The sequence below is a fragment of the Chamaea fasciata genome, unplaced genomic scaffold (assembly GCF_029207755.1).
Source record: "Chamaea fasciata isolate MVZ Bird 193981 ecotype frontalis unplaced genomic scaffold, bChaFas1.0.hap1 SCAF_3, whole genome shotgun sequence".
Taxonomy (NCBI): Eukaryota; Metazoa; Chordata; class Aves; order Passeriformes; family Sylviidae; genus Chamaea; species Chamaea fasciata.
In genome coordinates, this window is record NW_027094088.1 from 44,958,521 (window position 1) to 44,981,235 (window position 22,715).

General features: G+C 39.4%; 1 protein-coding gene across 1 annotated transcript in view; it reads left to right on the forward strand.

Moving 5' to 3' along the window:
* The first annotated feature begins 12,363 nt into the window (after nucleotides 1-12,363).
* ACTN2 (actinin alpha 2) overlaps nucleotides 12,364-22,715 on the forward strand; it is a 68,648-nt gene continuing 58,296 nt past the window's right edge. The window contains exon 1 of the mRNA XM_066178834.1: nucleotides 12,364-12,811. Coding sequence (XP_066034931.1) covers nucleotides 12,677-12,811 — 135 coding nt within the window. The 5' untranslated portion in view covers nucleotides 12,364-12,676. The remainder of the gene's footprint in view (nucleotides 12,812-22,715) is intronic.

The following is a 22,715-nucleotide window of genomic DNA, read 5'->3' on the forward strand; positions in this document are numbered from 1 at the left end:
TTCTTTAGTGTTTTCAGCAAAAGTTGGTGTTAACAAATGCATGTGTTTAATGTGAGTATGTGGCTGCTAACTGAACTGTAAACCAATCTGTATTTCAGAGCAGTGGCTTGAACATCTTGTTCACCCAAGGTAATCTCATTGTCAAGGAATTTATTGTGTATTGCTATTGGTTTTAGGAGGCATGCAGAAGTTTTGGAGTTTGGGAGATTGTGCAGTTAAATCTGCTACTCTGAGCTAATCCATGTCCTTTGTTCTTAATCCATGTACATATATGCTCCCTATTAGAACATTATTATTTATAAGAATATCCCTGCGGTCTCTGAATTTGTAGAGTTACTGTGATTATCAGGAAGAACAGTGCTTTATTGTGTTCCTTAGGCTGCATTAATGTATTTTTCTCTATTTTCAGTTCTTTCTGTACCATGTGACAATGCAGCAGTCACCCTTCACGGGTGGACACTGTGAGATGATAAGGCAATACCTTTCTGCAGGGTACACATTGGTGAGGCCTCCAGGCCATTATTCCCTTGGCTAAGCTTTTGCTGGAAGCCAAGAGATGGGAGCTGTTTTGTCCTATAGCAATGCACAGATCTAAAGTGAGGGAGTTCAGGGTTTTTTTCCCTGTCTGCTTTCTCCTGTAGGGACTTGATCTTTTTATGCTTGAGTCAGTGAAACTCAGAGTAATTCTGATGAGGTCAGTGAAGATGTATGAGTGCACAGCTGGTGTAACTGGAGGCAGACACAACCAAGCGTAATTCATAGAATCATAGAATCACAGAATGGTTTGAGTTGGAAGGGGCCTTATAGATCATCTAGTTCCAAACTCCCCACCATGGGCAGGGACACTTTTCACTAGACCAGGTTACTCAGAGCCCCATCCAACCTGGCCTGGAACACTGTCAAGGTTGAGGCATCTACCACTTCTCTGGGGAACCTGTACCAGTGCCTCACCACCCTCACATTAAAGAATTTCTTCCTAACATCTAATATAAACCTACCTTCTTTCAGTTTGAAGCCATTCCCCATGTTCTATCACTACAGTTCTTCAAAAAGAGTCCATCTCCAACTTCCCTGTATCCTCCTTCAGATTCTGGAAAGTTACTGTTGGGTCTTCACACAACCTTCTCTTCTCCAAGCTGAACAGCCAAAACTCTCTCAGCCTGTGTTCATGGAATAGGTGTGTCAGTTCTGTTATCAACTTCGTGGCCCTCTCTGGACTTGCTCCAACAGTTCCATGTTTTTATGTTGGGAACACCAGAGCTGGATGCAGCCCTCCAGGCGGGGGTCTTAAAAGTGCAGAGCAGAGGGGCAGAATCCCCTTCCTTGCCCAGCTGGCCATGCTGCTTTGGATGCAACCTGGGATTCACTTGGCTTTTTGGGCTGCGACCACACATTGCTTGGTCATGTGGAGCTTTTTGTCAACCATCACCACTCAAGTAGTGTTTGAGGTTACAGGGAATTGCAATTCTCACTGCTGGATCAGGTCTGAACGGAGAATATTTCTTGAGTGGAACTGAAGGGCTGGAAGAAGTTTCCTTGCTAGGTAGTGCATCCAGCACATCATTGACTCACTGGCCACTGTGGGAGACAGTGTCATGTTTCCCTGGATTTCCTTGAAAATCTATTGTAGCTTACCCCAGCCATAAATTCTCATGTTTAGTTGTATTCCAGATCTAATAATAAATAGAAACTCTTTAGATGGGGTGGTGGAAAGCTCTTCTGGGGATTTTACTGTATTAAAAGTCTTCTGATATGGTAACAGATGAAAGGCTTTTTAATCAAAATTGCTGTAAAGGAAGCTTTTAAATATATATTCTACATAAGGAGAAATAAGTCCAAAATAAGCAAGCTGGCTTCAGGTAGACACATGCAGAGAAAGCATCATCTTGAAAAGTGTAGGCAATAGTTATCTTTGTAAATCCATTTGTATCCATTTGAAGTAGTCTAGTTTATCCTAGGAGCATCAGGGAGAGTAAGGAAAACAAGTGGAGAAGGTAAATAATGGAAGAAAATATCTCTCCTTTCAGTGCTGAGCTGCTTGATGAATTGTGACTTTTTTGTTTGTGTAAAAAGTCAGCTACAAAGTTGGATTATAGAGACTTTGTAATAGTTGCAATGAAAAGTAGGAAAATGTCTCTCATGATTGCTGTGAATGTATAGTCCTTTGTCATGCTCTGGTGTTTCTTAGCCTGGGGAATACAATACTGGGTGTATAAATTAACTGTTTATTATTATGAAAAGATGCCTGTGCCAGACAATCTACTGAGAGGGTAGGTGTCATAGATCTACTCTGTGGTAGCTGTGAGTCACATTGTTTAATGCATTGGGAGGACTTAGTAATTGGACTGTAGCAATGTGGCCATTGGGAACTGGGGTGTAATAAACAATAAAGAAAGTGGTGTGTACTAGGCATGTCTCATCATTCATAGCAGGGCTGGAAACAGGAAAAGAGGCAATAAACAGAAGGATGGGAAGGAGGAAGAAGGGATCAATAGGGAACATGCTTAACACACTTTTCTTACTGCAGTGTACAGTCTTGCTATCACCTCCTTCAGTTGCCTGTTAATCAAACAATTGACGGGTGTTGGAACAGTAGCAGATCTCACTCACCCTCTCCTGGGCTGTAGCTGTTCAAACCTCTATTTGCTTGTCAGCCAGCCACTTTCTGGGTCTTTTCAAAATATGTTAAGATGAATCACTGCTCTTTCCCTGAAGAAGAAATAGTATTGTTCCTATCTGGATGCACTAAATACAAATTTCAGCCTTTTTCCCAGCCTGGCCACAGAAGTCTGTGTTGCTTTCATTACTTCATTTGTCCCAGTCACTGCCAGTCAATGGGCCTTTTCTGTAGCTGATGAATACCTGATCTGAACTACAATGAGCTCACAACTTTATATGACAATTCCTGAGAACAGGTATGATCCACATTTAGTAGCACAGAAAGAATATTTATCTGCTGGTTTTGCAGTGCAATTGTATTCAGTTGCATATTTTGTTTTTTCGCATTCTAAAGTTTAATTATTTTACATGTTTTTTGTAAGGGATGAGGTATGTGTTCATGTAATGCCTGGCACAATGGCATTGTAAACACTGTGAGAAACAGAACATTTTTTAATGTTTGTGTATGTATATGTGCATACATATATGAGATGTATTAACACTGTTATATTTTAAAAGTATGAAAGAGTCAGAAAGTGCATTTCCGTGATACTGAGTCATACAGAGGATCTGCAGTCACAAAAATCCCCCATTTTTTTTCTCTGCATTTCAGTGCTATTTAAAAAATGTTTGGCTTTTGTGTTTGCTTTCACTGTGGATTGGAAACTGTTCATGCTCTTATGTATTGTGGGGATTCTTGGGGGGGGAAAAACCCTGTTACTAGAAGAAATAGTGTGTTAGATGAGAGTATGCATCTGAGTTTTACTAACAAGCCTACATCTCCAGATTTGCTGATTACTAGAGGTGTCATATTTTCAGATTTAAAATAGTGGCCCTGCTGTCTCTGTGCCTTGCAGCCTTGCATAAAGTAGTCTTGACAACTGGCAATGTTCTAGATAACTGCTAACAGCTCTTACTGACAAGTGTGTGTCAGTGTGTTCCCCACTGCGCCTCTTACTCTCTGACACTCTGCCTGCACTGTCCATATTGGATACTTAAGGGAGTTCTCTACAGAGAAACTACTTGGGAGAGATTCAGAGACCCTGTGACATCAGAGGCAATTCCCTGGATACACAGTGATGAGGGTACTATTTCTACACAAGGCTTGATGGGCACTCAGTATAGGGCCAGGAAGGCAGCCTGGGCTTGAACATGTAGTGAAGGGGAGTGTGGAGCACTGAGAATTAGGTGCTTCTGGCACTGATGCTGAAACATTTTAAATAAGCCTGGTGGCAAAACACTTCCTGCTGTGATACTCTCAAGTACTGCATGGGAGAGGTTACACTTCAGAATCTTTCTCACTTTTCTTACAGTGTGATCCCTTTGGTTTGTATTACCTGCTGGTTCTTAACAGCATCTGATGTATGTGGCTCATTTTAATTTGCAGAGGGGCAACAAAACACTTTATACAATTTATGAGTAATTTAATGCAAAAAAATGTGTCTAGTCTGTGTCACTGGAACACATTTAATGACTCTTGTGTGTGAACTGCAACAGACAGATCTGAGATGCAAAACATGATGTTATTTCTTGAGCAGAATCTGTAGGGGTTATGCGACTTCTGGGCTGCGTTGAAAGCCTTTAGTACTTTTCTTGACATTGTGTATGAATTGTCTTCCAATTCAGAATCCATTTATAATTACTTAATTTATATTTTATTTATAATTAGTTGTAGTGCAGTTATGTTAAAAAAAACAAGATCACAATTTAATTAGTGGTGGACTATGCCAAAGTTTTCCAAGCTGTTTTATATGTGTCAGAATGCAGATTTTGTTTGCATAGTCACAGACTTTTTTTTTTTCCCACAGAAATTGTGCTTTGTTCAGTGCACTGCATGAGCAGTGCTCAACAGCACTATGATTTTTCTTCTTTATTCAGTGAATGTCTCTTACACTCAGCTGGAGCATGTTTCCAAATATATAATTTATGGTTTTCTGCTCTGGTCATCACAGTATTTGTACTTGTCTTCAAGTATTCCAAATTTATCTGGTATTTGATTTTCACACACTTCCTTATACTGCCCAGTATTAGTATTATTCCTGGTCTATAGAAAGAAAACTGAGGCATATGCTCCAAACTGTCCATTTCCCCATACAGTGGATAGTTTGATGATAATGAATGCTGTTAGTATGGAATTTGTTTTTTCCCTTATGTGCTTTACAGAGTACGATGACATACTGCACTTTTCCCCTTTAAGCCTCATAGTTTGAACCTTTAGGCCCAGCAGAATCCTGAATTTTCCTGGTATCATCATGCATTTTTTTAAACATTCTCTCCTGCAACTGGAAGCGCAGTGACTCTCCTGACTCCCACCACTGGTGCTTTCACAGTAAAAAATCAGGCCCTACAAATTTAGGGCCTGAACAGCCTGATCTTCCATAGGTCATCTGTTTACCAAGGTTACCAATGAAAGTGGTACAAGAAGGATCACTGAACTATGGGGAACAAATGAAAAAGTGTCATGCTGTTCTAGAAGCACATTCATGACAAAATCATTTCCCCTAGAGAAGCCTAAAATATATTTGAGTCCATTCATATGAATTGCAAAATGAGCTTTCAGCAGAATGTTTTTAGAGGGCAGGATGTGTTCAGATTGTATCTACTGAAAAATTAATGTGGGAGTTTGTATAAATACATATGGAGCCTCACAGCCTGTAGGGGTAATTTCACCTTTGTTGCTGACTCCACCTCTGGTAGTTGTTCATATGAACTGAAAAATTACCTAGAACAGCTTCTGGCTTAGGAAAAAACCCCACACATATTGAATTTGGTGCAGCTGTAAAATTCTGGAAAATTACAGCTATTCCAAATTTAACTATGGGACACAACAGAGATCTGGACTGCCCTTTAGCCAATTTATTGTAAAAACTAACTAGTTTCAAAGTGAAGAAACATTTAAATGCTCCTCTGTCCTCCTTTGTTTATGTTTAGCTGAACTTAAGCAGGGAGAGAGGTGAGCTAGTTAAGAAACAAGGACTTGTCCACATTCAGAGGGACTTAAAATAGACAAGACCCTTCACCATGAGTAGGTTATTGCTGGTAGATCTCAAGAGCAGTTCAGTACTGGAAAGTGTGTAAAATTGATACTCATTTCTCCTGACATAAGAATATGTCTGAAGTTGGTAATGGAGAGATCCAAGCTGGAAGGAAACAACTGTCTTTAGAACCAGAATTGGAAAATTCAGGCCTTGCTGTTTTTACATCAGGCATGGCAGGAACATTGCTCATTTTCTCAGTGCTGGTTCTTAATGCAGCTGAGTGTCAGAGTAAAACTTGGTTGGACAGCATGGAAGGGCTGTTGTTCTGGAAAAAGAATACTAGTGCTATACATAAAGAGCATGTTATCCCTGTTTGGCAGGGATAACAGGTTGTGCCTAACGCTGCTCTATACAAGGATGAATTTGCTGCTTTTATTAATCTTTGTATCACTTCTGTGGAATGAATAATAAATAGATAGTATTCATTTTTGCAAACTGTTCAACCAGGTTGCCTTCTTGATTGTGTAACTTCAGTATCATTGATGTTAATGGTTTTACACTGGTGGATCTGGAAAGAGAAATGAGGGCATGGAGACTTGCAACTTGTCAAAGGTCAGTTGATGTGTACAAATGCTGAGTTTAGAACGCAGCAGCGCCTGATATCCTGTGCTCATAATCTCTACCTCATACCTCAGTGATTTAAAAGCTGTGCCCCTCAAGTAGTTGTCTGGAATCTCTAATTTAGTTGATGGTGTTTGTTTCTAGATAAATGAAAGCATATTGTCTTTGCATTCCTTGTTTCACATACACACCTCTCTCATTGTTACCAAAACTATTGCTGAACGATGTCGTGCCATTTTAGATGACAGTCTCAGTTAAACCAGTTAAGGGTCACAGGCTGGCCTACAAACGTTTTGGTTTTTTTTATAACAGGTTATATTCAAGAAGTACAAATTGTATCATCATTTGCAGCTTTCGCATTGCCCTAGTCACACAGTTTTTTCCTTGCTTAGTATCTCTGTGTGGTAAGGCAAAGCCAGCATAAAATAAGAACATAGGCAGGATTCTGGGAACACATGATGTGTGAAGGTTTCTTCAAATGGTTTGTAACAGGCCATGCTATACCCCTAGTCCTGCCCCTTGCATTCTCGTCACTGAACCATTTTTAAAATCCTGGATCTGTCTCACCATTTTTTCCGCTCTTACGCCAGCCCTATTTGTAGTTTCCCCACCTGTTCCTGGGTGTATTGCCTTGTAGCTGGCTGCATGTTGCTCCACAACCTCAGTGTGCCAACAGACTGACTGCAGTGTGCTATATAAATTACAATATATTACTTTTCCCAGTTTTTCTTTTGGTTACTTCTAATCTGTACAAAGCATCTATCGAAGCTTCTGATATTATTTAGTCCATGATCTAAATCTGTCTTTGTGAGCTGCATCTACCCTGCCAAGAGCCATTAAACCAAAAGGACACCCTCAAGAGCCTAGCTCATGGGATGAGGGACTTTCGGTGTCATGGTTCCTTATGAATAGAAATGCGTCAGAATGTTAAATCTGAGGGCTTTCCTCATTCATGAAAGGAATGATCTTGTGCAGTGCAGCCTGGCAGTGCCATCACTAGAGGGTTTACCCAGCTACGTTACACCTTTCAGCACTCGCCTTGCAGTTTGTGGTAGTTATTACGTATCACAGTACTGCCTAGTGACTCTGGCAGAGACCAGATGTTGATTGATTCCTACTGCTACCTGCCCTGAACCCTCCCTGAGAACCAGGGCCATCTGCTGTGCAGGATGCAGGGCTCTAAGCATGGCCCTAAAAATGGTAGGAACACTGCCTCCAGAGTATGAGGGACCCTAAATCCCTGAGCAAGCTTGACATCCTAGAACAATGCTAGGGATGTTTGGGTGCAGGCCACACACAGTCTGGAGAGGTGAACACGGAGGTGAAGGGTGTATGACAGGTAAAGCACACTGTCATTACAATTGTTGTGTAGATTCTTTGGGGCTTTTGGACAGACAAACTCCCTGCTCCTCAGAATTTTTTTCTAGGTGGACATTAGGGAGAAAAGGAAGCATTGCTGACACTTTCAGAGATGGGAGACGGCAGCACGATAAGCTCATTTCTCTCAGTGAGAGTAGTCTAACAAGCTAACACTCAGATTTTTGGGAAATTTTGATCTGAATTGACTTGCTCAAGGTCACATAAGGGCATCTTGAGCTGGCATGGTCACACCACGTCTCAGCCCCGTGATTTTCCTTCCGCACAAAGGGTTGGCAAAAGCCAGTGATGTCAGTGCAGTCAGCATTTTCTCCATACCCCTGAAGCCCAAGCTATGCTTTGGTAGTATTTGTTGGTCCCATAAATGTTTCTTGCTACACTTCATCCATGGCTGAATTCCAGGGACAGAGTAAGTTGTCTCTATATATAGCTGATGAAACACTTTGGGATCTTCTGACAATGACAGTTGTTACTATGAAGCCAGCAAATGAATTTTTTTCTGTTCTTTCTTAATTTTTTATTTCTGTAGTTGGAAGTAATATACTTTAAAAAAAGTAATTAGCTACTGTATCATTAATATCACCCTGTATGAGTAGCATGGAGATTTTTCAAAGTTTGTGCCTCTTATTGCTAAATGTGAGAGGGCTAAATATGCTCAGTGCTCACAGTGCTTCTCCTTAGCTCAGATACAATCAGGATTTTGGTTCCCAGATGTATGGCTCGGTTCTTTCTGTTTTTCTTATGTAAGTGTTGGTTTCAGAAATATTAAGTGAGTTTAAAGTTCATTCATACTACATTTACATAATGAATTTAATTCCTTGGTTTTCTTCTCACAATATAGTGTGTTTCTTACATTGAAGACGGCAGGTAATATTTATTGTATTGCAAAAAAACCAAACCCCAAAGCACCTCTAATAAATGATACATTTTATAACACACCTTAACTTTCTGCTTAGCTTTTCTAGGGAAATTTATGCATAATTTTTAACAAAATCCAACATTTTGGCCCAATCTAAATCATAATTTTCTTAAATAATTCATATTTTTGTTGGTTAAGCTTTAAACCAGTGAATATTTGCTACAAGCAAAAATATATTTGACATACAGGTGACAGTTATGGCATGCTTTAAAAAGAAAAGGACTTTTGGATCCCTGTTTTAAGATTCTAGTTTACACAAAAGAATAGTCACTTTGAATTTATTTTCTTTTACCTTTCATTGTCTACTTTCTTGAGAAAGAATTCTACTGTTCTTTTTCACAAAAAAGTGAAAAACAGTAAAAATGCAAAGCACAGAGTTCTTGAAAAATGATACAATGTCTTTTGACAAGTAAATGAATGTTAAATATAAACTCTGTGAGAACCTTCAATTTCATTAAGAAGAATGATAAAGATTAATGTCCTTTAGGTAGAAAAGCCCTTTGATTCTCAAGGAGCTTCACGCAAAGTGTACCAGAAGGCTTTCACCTGGCTGGTACTCACTTGTGTGAACTCACAGACCTGCTGTTGCTGCTAGGAAAGATCTGGCCTTTTAGTGCTCCTCCTGCATGGGAAGTGATGCCTGGTTGCCACAGTGGTCTCCTGGGTTCAAGGCACCATTGTCCTCGGTAGGCGCTTACTAGTGTATATGTTAGCATGAATTACAACTGCACATCTTTTGCCAAATTAAAGAAAAGGTTGTCGACAACTGAGCTCTGCCATCTCTACTCCTGATCTCCCCCTGCCAACTTATTTTTTCTAATCTGTTTGGCAGTCATGAGTATCCTTTTGTCTTGCCCCACTTTAAACAACCTGTGTCATTTCTACCTTAAATATACTTGCTGTCTCTCAGGTACCTTGCCATGTCAACAAGATTCCCTGTTCATATGGTTCATTGTGTTTCTTTCTTTTTCTCTTCTTGAGACTTTTGTCCTTTATTTTCTGCTCAGGTTGCTTATTTCTATTTTGGTTTTATTTTCTTTCTCCTTAGGCACATAGTTCATGGCTATGCGATTCTGCCAGCTTAATTTGGGAACAGTCCTAACCTACCTCTGATGTGGGAAGAAGCTTGGTGAAGCAAACTGCTTTATTCATACATACTGTACAGCTTTCCTATTCTCTTGTTGAGCTGAAAGGGACGGCTCCCTTTCCACTTCAAGTCTGGCTCTCTTTCCACTACGGACCTCCATTCATATGCTTCTCATTACCATCCACACAGTTAGTTTATAAAATTAAATTAAAGTAGTAAACAAAATACCAGATACTCCTCCTAAAGCTCCATCTATAAATATCTCTCCTGCCTACTCATGCTGTCTGATTAAGAGGCAGTAAGCAGTTAGTTAGAGAACCTAAAGCAGGTCAGATTCCATCAAGATAGGCAGGACTTTTTTAAAAAATGGGGCTATCCCATTTAGCTTCCTGTTTCATAGGTAAAAAGCCCAACACTACCAAAACGCCCACTGACGATATTGAAGCCTCCTATTTTGACATTTTCAGAATTTAAAAGATTTTTCATTCTGAAATATTTTTTGATCCAAAATGGACTAATATAAGCTAACCAAAGTGGATCTTGAAACACTTGATTTTTTTAATCTCTCAGACTAACTGAGAGATACTATTTTGACTGGTTCTTACTGTTGGTTCCTAGGAACAATGAAGACGTTTTATTTGCTTTGTTATCAAGTGGTAGTTACCTATCTACCAAGTAAACGTGGAAAAATCAATAGTACCTTTGCAGCAGTGGCCAGCTGTATTTTGAGTAAATCCAGTTATTTTATGAAAAACTTTACCTTCTTTAAGAATTCTAGAAAATTTTTGTAGAATGCCCTTTGATTTCTAGAAAGACATGGTTCTGATTCCAGTCCTAATCCACAGTGTGATTGGATATTCTTTGTCAAAGAAATTCTTTTCCAAAGCACCTCAGTTTTTATTTCATGCCTGAGGTGGGCACCCTGGCCCGTGTTAAAGGGTGAGGACCAAGAAATAAAATGCGTGTTGTAGCTCAAAGCTTCCTGTATGAAGCCATCAGTACCTGTAAAGCTCACCTGTACTGCACAGTGGGGACTGGTGCAGAGCCATTTCCATCCATGTAAATCCCCAGACAAGGCAGTGCCAAGGAAAGGCACAAAGCAGGTTGCAATGGCTGCCCTCTAATGAGGGAGTGCATGGAAGGTCACAGGCTTCATCAGTGCAGGAGAACTCTGGGTCACACACACAATTTATGTGTGTAGTTCCAGGAGGACTCCTCCGACTTCTTCCTGCATTTCCTTTAGAAACTTCTCCTGTGCTCTATTCAGCAAATAAGAAGAAATGGTTTTACTGACTTTGGAGGCTTGAATTGTGATTTTAGTGATTGCAGTTAGACTTGTATTGAAAACCAAAGGTGACTCCCCAGCTATAAAAATAAACCACACTGTTACACCAGCGTACATATAAAGTGTACATACATGAATTATGTTGCTTTGTAATTGCTATTTGATATTGTCTCAGAGTCCTAAGAGAATGCTGATCTGCATTTGAGCAAAAAAGTCTAAGCGTAGCATTTGCTTTGTTCTGTAGATAGAAGTGTAGCAACCTTGAGAGTATTTGCACTGAGCAGGTGAAAAGCATGCGGTTCTGTCTGGCTGCTTAGATTTGGAATTTCATTTTTAGACTGTTTATCTCACAGTATGTACATCAGTCTTCAGAAGTTCAGCTTGCTGTTATTGCATGAATTGTTGCAATCTTCTTCTGAATTCCAATTTGCAACCTTAGTGCTGCGTTTATGAAGATTTTTTTGAGCTGAGGAGTAGGTATTTTCTGTGCATGTGTGCATGTTCTTCTGTATTGCTTGGAGTTAAGGGATAGAAGGTGACTTGGAAGAAAACAGAGCTTTAGTTAGCAATATGAAATGGAGGGCATATGCTGTCTAGGTGTGAATTATCCTGGTTATTCATTCCCATTGGCTTAGAGACCTACTGAGCCTTTAATGAGCACAACTTTCCCTTACACCTGATTTTGTAACTTACGGCTTCCAAAAGCTCAACTTTGGTGAGCATTTTCATTTTCTAAGTGAGGTTCGTCTAGTATTCAGTGTGGACACTACTGGAGAAGATGACCTTGGCTGATGATAGGTGCAAGCATTAATGACAAGCTCCATGAAGAATGTAGCGAACTTGCCAATTCCCAGAAGAAACATTGTTGCCAAAGCAACTGAAATGATAGGGCACGGGAGATACCGGACATGCTTGCCAGGATGCTTGATCTCAGCGCTATCCTTTGAGATTTCGCCCTGTGGAAAGCACGGGCAAATGTTTCCCGCTACTTGTAAAGTTACTGATTCCACAGAGCTATGTCTGTGCTTCTTGGTGCCTGCTTTTGGATTTACTGAGCGTGTTTCCTGGGCAAAAAGATACGTGTTGCTTTTTAAAATCGTGCTTCCATGCTGTCTGGTTAACTCCGGACCTATTTCCACTGGAAAACGTTTCATCACTTGGGTGTCCTTGCTGGGTTGTCTCGTGTAATCCTTAATCCGAAAGTGCCAAGGGGCTCAAGGCGGGACACGGACCTCGGACTCACGCCGAGCCATGTCGAACTGCGATTAGCAGCTCGTAGGCGGGTCTCGGGGAGCGGGAATACGTGTCAGTGAGAGAGAAAAGACCCCGAACCAAGGCCAAGTCTGTGTCCACTGGGCAGGGCGGGCACTGCGGGCCGGCCGTGTGTGTGTCCCCCCGCCGCCCGGGCAGCGCCACGTGACGGCCCGGCGGGGATAATAAGCGGCGGCGAGGAGCCGGCCCGGGCTCCTCCGCAGGGTCAGCCGCAGGGACCGGCAGCAGCAGCCGACAGGGACACAGGGAAGGAAGGTCACCACAGGTCAGCACCTACCTGGCAGTTTCAGCCTCCGCTCTCAGCAAGATTAGTCTATAGTCATTCCCTGTCACCTTGGAAAGAGGAAAAAAAAAAAAAGAAAAAAAAAAAAAAGAAAGCAAGAAGGAATAAAGACACTGCTACCCACGACCTCTCAGCACGTAAACTAAGCTTAAATCATAGTAAAAGCCACAGCAGCTGAAGCTGATCCCCGGGTACCATGAACAGCATGAATCAGATAGAAACAAACATGCAGTACACATACAACTATGAAGAAGATGAGTACATGACCCAAGAAGAAGAATGGGACAGGGACCTGCTCCTGGACCCAGCATGGGAGAAACAGCAAAGGAAGGTCTGGAAATAATTTGTATCTGTCTATGTGCTTCTGTGTGCAATGATGCCCTGTCTTTCTGCCGTGCTGTGTCTGGAATTGTCGGGGTTGTACAGCAAGGTGTTCTAATAAAATATATTTTACACTGTATAAACCATTTATATAATGTATAGTAGCTATGCCATATTTTTAGGATAAAGCATTTACTTTTTTGATTCCTAAGGGAGACTTATGTCAGATGAAAATAATTTATATAATGTATAGTAGCTATGCCATATTTTTAGGATAAAGCATTCACCTTTTTGATTCTTAAATGAAATCTATGTCAAATCGAAATAATTTATGGGAGTTGAGTTTATTTTTATATTGCACTGTAAATATTCTGTCAGTACCTCTAGATCTATGTATAAGTGTTTCAGAAACTTTTAACTTCGCTTCCTGGGTCTTCCTTTTGGAAAGCAGACTCTGAATTGATGTGTGTGCCTGATTGATTTTCAAAAAGAGTAAATTGCAATTATAAACAGAGATGAATGAGATAGTTCAAAATTAGTGTGGAAAAAGTTTGCAATATTTCTGAGAGCAGACTGAGAAGTCACTTTTGAAATTGTGATCTTGCAAGTCAGCTCTTATTAGAATTTATTTTTTATCTCCATTCTGACTGAATGACCTGACAAGGAAAATATTGCCTAGAAAAATACTCAGGCTATATTTGGAAAACTGTGTGTCATGATTATGTTCCTATATGCTAGTTCACTGTCTGAGAAAAAAAAACCCCATGTCTGTAAACTCCTTGGACTGCACAGTTTTAGAAGAAATGCTTCTTGCCCTGTAGGTGTAAGAAAACTATTGTACCACTGTGTTCTTTTTCTGAACATAGGCAGAAATTATGATCCCAGAAGCAGTTATGTCAATGCTTTGGTACTTCAGTAATATTTGCAGTATCTAATTTCATAACATTAAGTTTTAAGTAGCAATATTTCCATATTTCCAAGAAAGACGAAATAATGCAAAGGATTGATCGCTTCCTAATTTAAAAGGTGATGCTGAAGTCACAGCTGACAGATCTGGGATTAAAAGGTTATCTGCTGGTTACAAGAATGAAAAAAGGGAGGGAGTGAGAGACAGTGCTCTGGACAATAAGGTTGATTGTGCATTTTGCATAGATGAGCAGCTTAAATAGAAGGTGCCAATTTAGATCTTATGACAGTCTTTCCCACTTTTACAGCTTCTGTAGAAGCTATACTATAAAAGTATATTTATAAAAGTAAGAGCTGTTAGATTAGTTGGGGCCAGTGGGTTTCCTTTTCCATTAAAATTTGTAGAAGCAATATTTCCTCTCAGATGTAGCTTGTATCCTCCCTCCTTTTGTTATTTTTAGCTGGTTTTATTCATTTTCTTACATTGATACCTGTTCACATCCTGCTGTGTTGAGGATAGGGGGAGAAGTTCTGTTCTAAGTTGAAGTTCACTTTTCTTGATCTACCAGCTGCTGCAACTCCTAACAAATAATTAAGGTATACTCATCAACACTGGCATTTGTTTTAATTTGGCACTTTTCAGATGGTGAACTATACTTCCATGTTTTATAATGAGAATTGAAATCATCCTAGTGCTAAAGTGCTTTAGTGATTTGAAACTACTCAGCTGTAAGAGGTTGTGTTACATCTGATTAGGATTCAATTGTCCAGTATTTCAGATAAGGCTGTTTTCAAAAGAAAATGGACAGGTTACTAGATATTAATGCACTCTAATGCAGTTTTTCTTCAATCCAGATAAATGTTAAGAAGTAAAGAGAATTTGGATTAGGTAGACATTTTAATGTCTGTAATAAGTCTCTTGATTTTTACAGAAAAGTGGGGAGCAATTATACTGCATGAAAATTTGAATTGAAAATTCTGTGTTTCCATTCCTCTGAGCAGACAATACTTCAGCAGAAAGTCAGATTTCCACACTGTCAAATTAAAGCAGACTCTGCTTTACTTCCATAGAATAGAGAGTGTGGTTTTGTTACTTAATGTTGCCAGTTCCCACAGGGTTTAGTTTTAACATTAACATGATAGAATATTCAAATAAAATTTACAAAAGGGGATCCTTATTCCTCATCTTGGAAAGAAATATGCATTTATTATTACATGAAAAGTAAGTACTCTCATGATAAAAGGCCTGATAAACTTCGTAGAATGTCAAGGCTTCTATCTTCTCCTAATTTGTGCTAAGACAGTTGCAGAAAGTGCTCTCTTAGTTTCCTTATTCATTAGGAGAAGATTGCAAGTACCTGGGCACAGATCTTTGTTCTAACTGGTAATACAATATTCAGAAGTGATCTTGGTGGAGCCCTGGCAGTTGGCAGCATATATTTTCTATTAGACAGTCTTGGAACAACCCAAAAATAAGTACCATTGTTTCTATTGTGGGCTGCCCTCTCCAGACTTGCCATTTCAGTGATACGCCTGGTATGAAATCTGTCAACAGATGCTGGTAACACATGATGACGTCCATAGGATTACAATGGAGGTGACGCCTAATTATAACCACGGTTCGTAGAGTATTATGGTCTGCTGTAATCCAGGCTCCTCGGTGGTCGCAGATGTCCAAAGATATATGAAGAATGCTATAGGAAAGGAAGCTGAGTTGTAGTTTAGCACTGCCTCTCTGAATGTGAACAACAATTAAAATGACTTAGCTGAGGTAACATTTAGTCTGTGTCAACTCAGGATATCAAGCAAATGCAACCATTTGACCATTTCTGCATTAGACACTCTTGGCAAAAACTTAAATGTGGTTGGGCATTTCAGACAGCAACTTTTTGCAAAAGAAAGCAAAAATTGTATTTTGGATGGACATGCTGTCTACAGTAGAAATTAATTACAGAACCATGGCCTTTGTGTCTTTTGAATATAAAGATGTGTACCATGAGATGGGAGACCTATGAAGTCTGCTTCTTGACCCACTACACTTCCACTGCCCGTATGCCCTAAAACAGCAGCTGAAAGGTCTATGCAAGTGGCCCCTTACTTCTTCAGTACAACACAGAAATAAAAAAGTACTGGAAATTAGAAAGCCTGGCCAGAGACGGTGGGATTATTTTCTTCATTCTGCTCTGTAACCCCAGACAAGGTCAGCTCACCTCTGACCTCAGTTATAATGATATTTGTAAGAACTGGTAGAAGTGATTTGTTCAATGGTCTGGAGGTCAGCTGTCTTTTAGTCCCTACTCTGCTGGACTGGAGTGGAAGTAGAAATCATACTAGCTTATAATGGAAGATTTAAAACAAAATTTCTCCTTTCTTCATAATAAATTTAGTTTTTAAGTTTTCAAGATAAGTTCAACAGCCTCCACAAACCTTGTAGTTTTCACTACCCTGTATCTCAATAGAACTAAAAGGACCATAAGGAGACGCAGCGTCCCTTAGCTTAGGAAACCAAGCACAGTAATGCTACTTGAAATGCATATAGAGTTTTTTTGCAATGTTTTTGGTCTGCCAACACTGCTTGGTGAGCCGTGTGTTAAACTGCACTCTTGCCTATTTGCAACTTTTGCTATAAGTAATTATAAGAGGAAATGTGCTTTCTAAAAACTTTGACATGAAGTGTGCTTTGTTAGATTTCCAGGGAAGGTTGTGAAACAAGTGTGGTCCCTTTTTCAGAACAGTTGTATGTATTGTAAGGCGTTAAACTGAGCTCACATATTTCACATGTGCCTTCTGCAGTCATTAAGACATGTCTGACACTATTGCCCTAACACAAGCAAGGAAAGAACTGGGAACATGTTCCTTGCCTTACTGGCATTGTTATAGAAGAATGATCTCATTCTAGCTTGCTCTGTAGCCCCGGTACCAATGCTTTGTTAATGCAGAAGGGTTTTCATGTAGGTGTCAATGTAAATCATGACCACTTGGATGGGTTTTTTATACTGGTATAAAATAAAAACGAAGATTTAAAATATTTATTTACCTTGATATTGCCCTCTTTCTGAATACAAATCTTCTTGATGACACTGAAAGTTGTGCATGAATGAGGACTTTGGAAAAGATTCTGAAGGAAAAAAAGCTGTGTCTTTTCAGTCTTATGCAGTGCATATCAGATTACATTTCCAGTGTGACCTGTAAGGATTTTATCTGCATTACCTCCTTTGGCTGGTAATATAACTCCTGTTGTCCTTGCAAGAAAAAAAAAAAAATACAAGGAAAAAAAAAAAACCAAGAAAAAAAAAAGGGAAGTCACATCTATGGCAAATTATTTGGCAGGAGCAATCAGAACTATGGATTATGTAATTATCTACAATGTTCCTATTTTTCTTTTGGTGCTGCAGCTTTTTTAGGTTCAGCAGATTTAAGAGGTTCATTGCAGCCTGAAAGAGAAATTGACCTTGTGTTCAGTCTGACATCAGAGTCTATAAATAGAGTTACAGTCAGTATCCCGGATTTACTCTGAAGTTTGCTTGGTCTTGTATGGATGGAATCTAAGTTGGTTTCTTATCAGAAACCTCTTCCTGTAAGAATTCTACTGGTGAGTGAGAAGACATATGTAGTGGAAAGAAACAACTTCATTCTTCACTGGCCAAGAAAAATAAGCAAGGATAAATGAATGAAAATTAAATGTAAGGTAGAAAAGGGTTGGCAAGAGAGGCTGGATGCCACCAGCAAAATTACATATTACAGACCCACTTCTCATGGATTTACAGGCTCCAAACTGAAATCATTGTTGTGGAGAATATAACAATATCTGCAATGTGTAGAGGGCATTCCAGCCTAGGTCTTCCTCTTTTACTGAGATTATCTGGAAATAAAATTGGTTTGGGTTGTTTGTTTGTTTTAAACCATGTAAAATTATTTCCTTGAATAATGAGCCTTGGGGTTAGGCTTGCATGGCAAACACAGGAACCACCATTAGAGGGTTTTTACTGAGGTGGCACTTTTCATCCACTTGGAATACCCGTGAGATTGTTCAGAAGGCACGGATTCCCCTCTGCAAGTGAGCAACGTGAGCAGGGTCTGGTCATGAATGTAGGAGGCGTGAGGGAAGCAAAAGGTCCTCTCCTTTCTGAGAGACTACGAACCTTCTCATTACTTATTCCTAGTTCTAACCTGTTAACAGTTGCATATTTCTTATAAAGAGGATATTTCTTGTATTTCTTATAAAGAGTTGAATAGCTATAGAACTACTTTCAGGAGGGGATTGAATATGCCAGGAGGAAAATCATCCAGAGTCAAGAGCAGAATGATAATGGAAAAAGCCATGTGCCATGGTAGCATATGCTATTTCATATGCTGAGTCCTACACTGCAGTTCTTTCCCTCCCTTACATTTTATGCAGATAATTAGGATTATGTGTGTCTTGGGAATTCTGTTGCCTGAAATGCAGGATTTTCTATTAGTATTAATACTTAAAAAGTGGCAACAACTTCACCTTATTTAGGCTTTTCTTTTTCCCTAGTGTTCAGCAGTTATTTGGCTGTCTTGTATAGAATAGCAGTGTCTTGCCAAATGCTACATGTTACTGTAGATGCAGAGTGCACCTTATGAAACATAAGTTTCAGCATTCCAAGGCCAAATGCTCGTCCTTCGGGTGCATCAAGAATTTTCAAACAGTGGATGCCAAAAGCTCTAGCATTAAGAACACACAAAGAACATCTCTTGTTTTCTTTTAAACCCTGTGTGTGTTCTCAGTGGGAGATGGCTCCATAGAAGGTCTGCCTGAGGACTTGGTAGTCAATAGACAAACATAATTTTTTTTCTGCAACAGCATGTCTTGATTTCTCAGCATATACTGTAACTGTCCCAAGTATTAGATGCTGATGCAACAGAAGGCCATGGAATGGCAATTTCTCTTATCCTGTGAAGAGTTGCCATGAGAGCAGAAGGAGTCTCTGTAGAAATAGGGGATGTGTTTATGGCTTGTTCTCTACAATTTGCCTCTTAGAGATTAGTGCTATTTAAAATAGTAACATGTTAAATTCCTCTTGCTGATGTTACTTGCATGGAATGGTGCTTGAGAGGAGCATGCTGAAAGGATAGTGGAGCAGTCATATTTTGTCTTGGAAGCTGTCAATAGGGTGTGCAGCCCTGAATACTGTGGTGCTAGTATATAAAGGAAAAATCAAAGAAAACTATTATGAAATTCACTTTACTAGAAATGATTATGTAGGTATTTTGTTTGGATGGGAAGGTTTTCTTTACCAGTACTAAGTGAGAGAAATCCATATGTTACTCAATATTATGTTTTCTATTTAAACTCAAATGAACCTCTCAGTGTTGACCCGTTACTAGGCTCTGGAAGCTTTTACATGTTGTCAAATGGATAATTTCCATGGTCTCAGTTTAACTGTTAATTGCCATTGACCTCCAAATATCTGCCAACAACAGATTATGAAAAGAAATAAGAACCATTTATAAAGGGAAGCAAAGGCTACCTGCTTCCTTCACTCATAGATACACACCACAACCTGCCCTGAAATTTGTATAGTAAAGTGTCTGTCTGTAGAAACCCTGATCCAATTAGTAAAGACAATAAGGATTGGAAGAAAGTATGGATCTAAGTGGGTTTCCATAAGCTGCAACCAATGTGCTTAAGAGCTCGAGAAAAGCTGTGTGTTAAGCAGTGGACTTTGCAATAATCTCTTGGGGGTGGGATGTCTGCATCTTGCCTGAATCTCTGTTTGGGTCACTGGAGAGCTGAAGAGAGAGGCATGGAAGGTGTTTGCTTGGAAGACCTCTGAGGGTTTTCAGCCCTGAGACCACAGTAAAAATGAATCCATGCTTATACAATTTCTAGTCCGGGGCAAACAAAAGCAGGGCTGGGGTAAATTCTGTAAACTAATGAATATCTGTAAGAAAATATCATGATTCCATCATCAATTTCCAAATTAAACTAAAACAGCTTTGCAAAATGAATTTTGACTGCTTTTGGCCAAGGGGGCCAGGTCAAAATCTTACATTCAAACCCTTCTGTCCTCTCACAAGACAAATGACATAATTAGGATGGAAAAATCAAATGCCAACAAATGCCTCACATGAGTTGATCACTTTTGAATAAATTCTGATCCATTTAGTGACTTCTAATTTAGCTAGTAATTTCTGAATTGCACTGTAAAGTTCTGCTGATTAATTTCAAAAGGACTGAGCATTAAGATTTTCTTTAGTTTCAATGAAATGGTGATTAATGTGTAGATACTAGTGGTATTTTAGAAATTTTACTGCAGACCCTGCTTACAGAAGAATGCATTGGATTTGCAGCTGGAATGCAGGTAGATGTGATGCAGGAAGAAACATGTCAATGACATAGAATTAGATGGGAATTTGTGGTGCTTTGCTTTGTCCCAAGTCAAAAAAAGTCCCTCCTGTGTGTTATTTTATATCCTTACAAATAACCAAATATAAAAGTGCTTACACAGTTGGCAAAGTTGAGTTGGTTTCAATGGCTTTACTGCCAAGCATAATTTCTTCTGAGCCATAATTGTTGGGATAAACAGTGTGTAGCTGATGTGGTGTTCCTCCACTGTGAGCACTGAGAAGTTGCTGACTGAGTGAATATCTCCTTTATGGCCATGCATTCTTTACTGTCAGCTGATACCAGAAGAAGAGTGTATTCACACTGAGCACTCAATTTCTTCCTTAATTAAATTTCATCCCTCGTAGTTTGGGGTAATTTTCATATCTTCAGTGTTTGGGGAACACCATTTCATGAAATGCTGTGATAAGAGTGTGAGATGTTTGTTCTTAGATCACTGGATTTCTTGGTTTGAAGTACACCTCAGGTTGAGAGACTTGATGCATAAATGTTATCGTAACTATACAGGTCCCATACAATGCTCTATTTCTACATGATAAAATTTGGCATGTATTTAAAGATAGAAGGTTCCTATTTTCACATCTTTTGACCAGCAAACACCGTGTTGTGATCACCCTCCGTGCCTATTTCTGTACAGAACCTGTAGTAGGTCTTCCTGCTGGCAGTACAAGGAACACTTCAGTATGGTCTCAGTAATCCTCAAACTGCTGGTGTGAAAGGCTTACAGGGCAGGTGTGACTGCTCTGCAGCAAGAGACAGAGGCAGAAGGCTTTGAAATGCAATGATCTCCTTTTGTGAAATTGTCTCCTACTTGAAATGGTAGCTTGTAGAATTACACTTCATACTTTTGAAGTCCTGTCCAGAGGGAAACAGAAGATGACAGCTGTCTGGCTGATTTTTAGTTACTTTCTATAATTGGACCTAAAATTTCTGAGTGTGCGCAGAGGGGAGAAAATAAATCCTAAATTTATGTCCAAAGTGCAAGAAGAGGCACTGCTGCTCCTGTGTCTGGTCCTGGTTCTACCCACTATTGAATTGTAAGGACACGTGTTCATCTCCAAAACAGTGGCTGTAATACCTATGTGCTGGCTTTGCAGATGGCAGTGAGAAGTGTTTACTGTACTTGATATGAGTAAGATTTTCCATTTACTTCAAATGCTTCGTCCCAACTGCTCTTAACTGCCAGAATTCCTTCAACTTGAAATCTGATGTTTGTTTTTATTTCTCTTCAAAAAACTTGTAAATTAAAGAAGTCCAGCCATCCATTACTTTGATAACTTGCAGAACCCAATTTAGAGCAGACAGATTCTAATCTTAACTGCCCCTCTGAAAAGCCTTGCTCACCCCCACTACCATAGCAGGAGTCTCTGGAAAGTGACTACCCCAGGCTAAAATTAGCATCTGTGATTATTCCTTAAGGATCTAAGGAAGCACTCATATTTTTTATAGGTGTTGAACACCCAGGCATTTCCACTAACGTCAGGAGGAACTTCTGTCTATTTTGCACCTTTGAAAATCAGCCTGCTATTTTGGCAGTCACAGAAAGCCTTAACTATCTAGCATTAAGTGATTTTTTTAAAAACTCTGTTTTATGTTTAGTCTTGGCACCAGTGTAGCTTTTCACTGCTGCAAGACTTCAGATATCTTCCTCTTTAATGTGAAGCAAACCTGTACCCAGCTGCATTGAATTCAAATTTTAAAAGAGCAAAAACCCCCCAACACCCAACTGGAAATAATTGCGTAGCTCTGGGGTATTATTTCACCTAGAGGAGTTCCTTGGAGCTAATGAAAACCTCTATAGTCCAAGCTCATCTCTGGCCAGGTTCTGGGGAGTAATTCCACCACATTTTGTTTGGCAGAGTAGCTGATCATCTTTGACTCTGCTACTATCCGTAGGCTTCCAATCCCCTTCATTTGCTGGTACAGTGATCTTCTGCTATATACCAGATCATGGAAGAAATTTGAGGCAACCCTACCTCTTCTTAATACTTCTTAATCCTAAATCATTTCAGTAATGTAGTTTGCAGTGCAGCCCTACAAGCAGCTGGATCTGTGCATGCACATATTATGTACAATGCACTTATCACCCATCTGGCATTATAGTAAAAGACAAGCAAAACACCAGACATGAGGCTGAAGTTGGTTTTCTTTCCTTTTGTCTAGAGCACAGGTCCCAGCATGGCTCCTGTTGAGAAGAGAGACTATAAACAAAGAACTTTTTATTTAATTGATACAGCAGTTTGCTTATCAAAAACTGTCTAAACCTGTTGTTTATGCCTTCAACAGTTATAGTCATCATTGTTTATTTACCCATCTGTTCTTAGTTAAGTGCTTGAGAACAGGTTACTTAGTTACATTTCTTATTCATATATAATCAAGTCATCCAAAGATCCCAAGTAATGTTTTGCTATTTATTCTGGTTTAAAGAAAACATAAGTAATTTAGGAACCTGAGCATCACTAAATATTATTTAGAAACTCTGAAATTTGTCTGAAAGTCTGCTGTCTTACAGGATATTTTAAATGTTTTAGAAAATGTTATTCTATAGATAATGCCTCATAAAAAATAATTAAAGCATAAACAAATTAACCCAGTATGTTTAAGTGGTATCTTTAACCACAGAAATAACTAAATT